Raw genomic sequence first — 6000 nt, 5'->3', positions numbered from 1 at the left:
CCATTTATATATATATATATATATATATATATAAAAAAAACAGGCCACAATGTACTTTTTATTTATCCTTGCTCTGCCTTGGTGCTTGGTGATAAATATTTACAGTGGGTGGCGGTGCATTCAGTATTTGTGTCACGCCTGCCTAATCATGCACAGCATGTAAACACACACTTGATTATTTCGCACTGAGTATTTGGGTTAATGAGAAGTCATTGAACATGAGTTGGTTCCACTTCTACCGCCCGACACTCAAGTGCACACAGTGATGTGATAGAGACGGGTGAAAACAAAAACAAAGAACAGCTTGAGAAAGACTAACCTTTACAGAAGCAAGAATGCAGCTCAATTTCTGTTGACGCATCCTCTGCATTTTGCTTCCGGAAGCTAAAAAGGGGAGTATGGCTGGGTGTTCTGCAAAGAGAGGGTCAAGAGAAAAGGACACGTGTGTATTGGGTAGAAAAGCAGCTTCAGGCCTGACCTTTTGGCCCTCTTCTCTTAAGATTTAGATAAAATTAGACAAATTCCATTTTATTCATAAATATGTGTTAAAAGTTATTTACCCCAATAGTGTGCATAAAAGTACAAGTGATATTGATAATGTATCTAAATATTGCTAATGTAAGTTATATCACCACAATGATCATTCAAGTTTACTTTTTAAAAATTGTGCAAAGGACTGAATTGAGAATTAGAGATGCATTCTTTAGAATGAACCAAGTACTGCACCTTACCTTGACAGGCTGGCAAGACCCCATTCAATCAACTTCTTTCAGAAAATTTTAGGCCTGTGGTGGCCCAGTGAAAGCTTTATGTGTAACTGCTGGTGTATAAATCTGCAGAACAACCTTGGGAAGCCCCGCGTGGTCTAACCTTCACTGGCTGTTCCCTCTTTTCCTACCATCACATTAGTCTCTGCTTCTATTCAAAGTCATTGTCACCAAGCAATAAGAGAAGACGGGGGGTTTGCTGATCGCGAGCAGGTAGGGGGGCGAGTCAATTAAATGAATACAAATCGGGTGATCAACCTGTCACAGAGTGCCGGACTGCTGGCTTTGAGGACTTAACTCCCTTCATTATTTTTGCATGCCGCATTCATAGTCGGTTTACAGAGCCGAAAGGCAGTGGAGAAGCAGAGTGGCCGTTAATTTTATCTGTGAGAAGAACGTGGCCTGAGGCAGAGCCCACCTGTTTGTTTACTGCCTGCTTTATGTTTGTTCTCTCTACTGGGCTTTTAGATAGGTTGCTTACACCGAACAGAATCCACCTTGTTACACAGAGGGCACTGATGTGCTGTGGTTTCTGAGTATTCTCTCTACGGTGTGATTTGTGCGTATCCTTATACTGTGCCTGTTTGATTGCTAAATGACAGAAAATAAATTAAAAATGAGGCAGACAGTTGGTAAAAAAGCTCTGTTGAAGCATTTAATCCAGGTATTCACACACATCTTCTTGTTATTTATAGTGATTTCTTCATTTCATGTCCAAGAAGAAAGGTTGAACAGTAAGGTAAAATCTGTTAGGCATTTTAGGGATAACGCGTGGATATGTGCGCAAGCATTTTTATGCCCGGGTAAAATATGTACATGCACAGTACAGGCATATGCATATGTTGTATATGCCTGTGTGCAACTTCACATTGTGAGTGCAGGTTTGTGCATGTACTGGATGCATTTGTGTGAGGTCTCACCCTCGTGGTCTTGATTTTGTTCCCAGAGGAGCACATCCATCCGGAGTTGTCAGGCAGAGTCTTACACTCTTCTCCCTCCAGACACGGCTCCATCTCACACCACCATTTTCCAATTACAATGGACGCTGGGGAAAGGGGAGCAGAGATACATAACAAAGCGGGTTAGTTTATTAAACACACAGACGCACCTGTACAGGCAAATTCATGTGTGTACGTCTACCTCATGATGTACAGATGCCAATACGTATACTAATAATACTGGCAAAAATTGGTGAAGAAAAATGTACAAGACGAAAAAAAGTGGAAAGTAAAGAAAGAAGAAAAAACAAACTAATTTAAGAGGCATACTATACTATATTAGAGGCATAACTAAAAATTAAGGTTAAATTAGCATTAAAATATATATAACAATAAAACACAATTGAAACATAAGGTGTAACCAGATTAGGTGGAATTATCACAAAAAGTTGAACACATGCAGAAACCTCCTACGCAAACATATTTTGAGTGCATATTATACACTGGCACACGTACAGAGGCACAGTGCACACATACACAAGAACCCACACACTATATTATGAGCGGCTCCAGAGGAACACCCAACCATGTCTCTAAATGAATATTTTTCCTCCTCTTCAGCCTCAGAGCTATTGTATCGTTGCTGCATGGGTACTTTGCTGTTGACAATAATGTCTTATACCAACAGAAATTAATCATTATTTTGTTTTGATATAGCTACATCGCATGTAGGGGAGCAATCTCATTTTTAATCAAAACTAATTGCCTCTCATTAACATCCACTGAATTCTTCCTGCAGCTATTTGACAAAAACAAATATGTTCTCATCTTCTCATCACAATCTCTCTCTTTTGCCTTCCTTCTTTTTCTATTTGTGTCTCTGGGTGTGTTTCTCTGTGTGCGTGTGTATGTTCTGAAAATATGTTTTAAGTATTCAATGATACAAAAATCTTCACACACACAAAAAAAGGAATTGTGATATGTGAGTTGTCCCTGTGTTCCCCTTTTCCTTTACATCCATCTACTGTAGCTTCTAACTGAATTTGATGTGTAAAATATATACAGTATAATCTTTAGCAGTTTTTATATCAAGAGAGCTAAAAAAATCGCTCTTGTAGAAATAAGTTGACATTGTTTTCTTGTTTTTTTTCCTTCTTGTGATATCCAGGTGTCATTCTCTTTGAATTAAATACTGGCACATGAATCTTTAGCATTCTTTCAAAGTCAAGTTTTGACTCATTTATTAACCATGACGCTCGAAAACGTTTTTTTGTTTTCCTACACTCCTCTGCATCCGACAGCCAACGTGAAATGTTCAAAACCATTTTTTCAAATCACAAATCATCTTTTCACCCCCAAGAGAATTTTTTCCAGTATATACGGCAATTTTCTGTCAAAAGTTGGTGTTTAAATCTCCAAAGAGTATTTTTCCTTTCATCATGGAGTCATAAGGATGTGAAGGTCAAATGAATGGATATGTGCAATTAGTTAAAGCAGTATCATTATTTTTCCAAACTCCTTTTTTTTTTTACCTTTTGGATTTTTTTTCCCCTTCCAGCTTGTGTTGCCAAGGTTACAGGCCAACCACTAATCAATTGTGAGTATGAGCAACATGTCTTCTCAAAGTGATGGAAGAAGATGGTTAAAGTGCAGTCTTTTGCTGCATTGTGTGAGGGCACGCACATGCACGCACACGCACGCACACACACACACACACACACACACACACACACACACACACACACACACACACACACACACACACACACACACACACAAGAATACATAGAAAAAGACTGGACACAGAGTTACACCCCACTGCTATTCAGTGAACTTGCTGCAGATCCTGACTTCCTCCTTCGCTTTTTCCTTCATGAGCCCTGGGGGATACTGAACTCCAGAATGAGAGCATCCACTAACCAGCTGTGAACCCAACCTTTAGCTTTCCCCATGGCTGTTTACCTTTTCCACTAATTACCACATGTTGTTCCATCATCTACTGTGTGCCCCCTCTATCTTGTTTATCTCCCTCTATCTACATGCATAGGATACATATACATTTCACATCTGTAATCATGTATCATATTCAGCTGTTTAGATGTGGTAACACACCGCAACTATGCACAGAGTCTGCATTAAGTGGCGAATTATGAGTAGGCTCGAGAAAACGTGTTTAATCATTTCTATCGAGCGGTGATGTTTCGCCGGGACGCCGCCACTCTGTTTAGCCCCCTTCTTCTCACCGCAAAGAATGAGAAGGAATGCAGAAGTTGTTTTTCATTACACCTCCAACCGAGGAGAATTTCTATTCAACAATGTGAATGCAGAACTTGAAATCCACTTGAAATCGAAAATGGTAAAGTAATACCTGCAAAGAAAAAAAAATCAATTCCTTCAAATGGAACAAGAGAGAAGGCAGGGAACAGAGAGAAAAGGAAGCAAAAAACGAGACAGGAGATTAAAACGCTGCCTGGCATGAGCGGGTGAGACACGGGAGCTGCTTTGAATAAAAATTGAATGATATTTACTGTACTTTACACAGAATTTACCTCACCTTCTATGCCTTTAAATGTGTACATAAAGCACAGATAATTTATACAAGGGTAGTCTAGAAAATCACTGTATAATTTGTTAAGCTTTTGTATTATTTCTTGCCTCAGTTATTTTTTTCCTATGATGATCAGTGCAGAGTGCATGGATTGTTTCTGTAATGTTTTTGAGTTCTAAAAGAGCCTTTAAAAGTCTGCTGGTTGTTCAACAGTCGACTCCTTGACTGGGTTTATCGATTTGTATAGTTTGTTTTGACTGGAAAACCTGGTTCTGTGGTTTGTTTTGACCATCAAGATATGTCAAAGTGTACTCAACATGCTAGCGGCAGTGTTGTTTATGTCATTTAAAGTCAAAGGCAGCATGCATCACCAATATGTGAAATGTTCACCTTTTTCATGCAATAGAAATCCTCTAATTGTACATTTTTATTTAGGCTGTAAATTCACAAAGCTGCTCTTAGGTAGCTATTACAACTCATTAGCTTAAAAATAAAACATCCAACCAGAGACAGCACAATCTCTTTGTTATCTGAATGATGTACCGACAAGATCAAAGACGGATAACTACAGTCTGGACAAATTGCAGTCAGTACCTAAGCCAAGAAATACACCATCCAGGAATTGTAAACTAGAGCAACGCTGCAAAGTTATGCTCAAATCATGCTTTACTGTCAAAAACTTGCAGCTGGAGTCAGTCCTTTAAAGAGGCTCTTTTGCATAATCCTAATTAATATCTTGACAGCTTCCCATCTTGTACTATACTAAAAAGAGAGTAGAACTTTAATGAGCAGTGATTATGAATACATATCTTATAGATATTCAAATTAGATCTTTGCCTTAGATATCTATTACATTCAGTCTATGTGAAACAGCACACCCATCTATAAGAGAAAACCTGACAACACATTGCTTTCTGGTCTGACGGCCGTGAGAATAAAAATAAGAGTCAAGACTAATGTGAACACAGACTCTTCATGTTTGTGGCTGTACCTGGTCAGGAAATCTGGCTGTGACCTTGACCATTGGAGAGGAGCCATCTCTGGGCCAGGATCCATGCATCATTCTCTGGTGACCACTGACCTCTAACAGTCGTTTCACTTTAACTACTCCCTGTGCAATCGTCAGCATAGATGGTATAACCTTTGTTCCGACATCAGCAAACTTTACTCCTCCTCTGTCTGCTGATGAGTGCAGTGGGAAGGTGGGGTCTTACCATTGACAACTGTCCTATATCCCCCCCTTTGGGCTAATTATTAATTTTCAGACCCATCTGTTTACAAGCTGAACACCTTCAATTAACATGATCCTCACGTTAGCATAAAGTACCCACAGTACACTGTCAAATATGACAGCTGGTCTTGGAATAATCAGGAAACAGGACTGAAAGAGAGTTTGATTCAAGATGTTAGCCATGTAGCAGTCGGCAGTCTTTAACTTTGATGGACAAACAACTGAGTGGGACTTGAATTGATTGAAAAACATGAAGCGATGGACCTTTTACAAGTGCATCTGTCAGATCACTGGTGAGCTGGCCGTGTGATGGATTGAACTCACTGACACGTCCCTGCCAGGTAGCAGAATGTTTGAACACCTTGACGGATGAGGAGGAGAATTGATTTCTGTCTGTGTCACAATGTGAATACGTGTCCATGGGCTCTATGAATAGTTAATGTTTTTGGAGCGGCCACACAGAGCCTGGTGGACTTACTTTAAATTAATCATAACGATGGCTTTCAGGTCTTGTCA

The 6000-nt window shown here is 39.5% G+C and overlaps 1 protein-coding gene across 1 annotated transcript in view; it reads right to left on the bottom strand.

Annotated features, from left to right (window-relative positions):
- Window positions 1-384: 384 nt before the first annotated feature.
- LOC133977882 (chemokine-like protein TAFA-1) overlaps window positions 385-6000 on the bottom strand; it is a 100809-nt gene continuing 95193 nt past the window's right edge. The window contains exons 3-4 of the mRNA XM_062416181.1: window positions 1688-1812; window positions 385-411 (exon numbers count right to left, since the gene is read on the bottom strand). Of these exons, the coding sequence (XP_062272165.1) occupies window positions 385-411; window positions 1688-1812 (152 nt within the window). The remainder of the gene's footprint in view (window positions 412-1687; window positions 1813-6000) is intronic.

Source organism: Scomber scombrus, chromosome 3, assembly GCF_963691925.1.
Source record: "Scomber scombrus chromosome 3, fScoSco1.1, whole genome shotgun sequence".
Taxonomy (NCBI): domain Eukaryota; kingdom Metazoa; phylum Chordata; class Actinopteri; order Scombriformes; family Scombridae; genus Scomber; species Scomber scombrus.
Note: the sequence above shows the minus strand (reverse complement) of the source record. Positions and strands in the feature narration are given on the sequence as shown.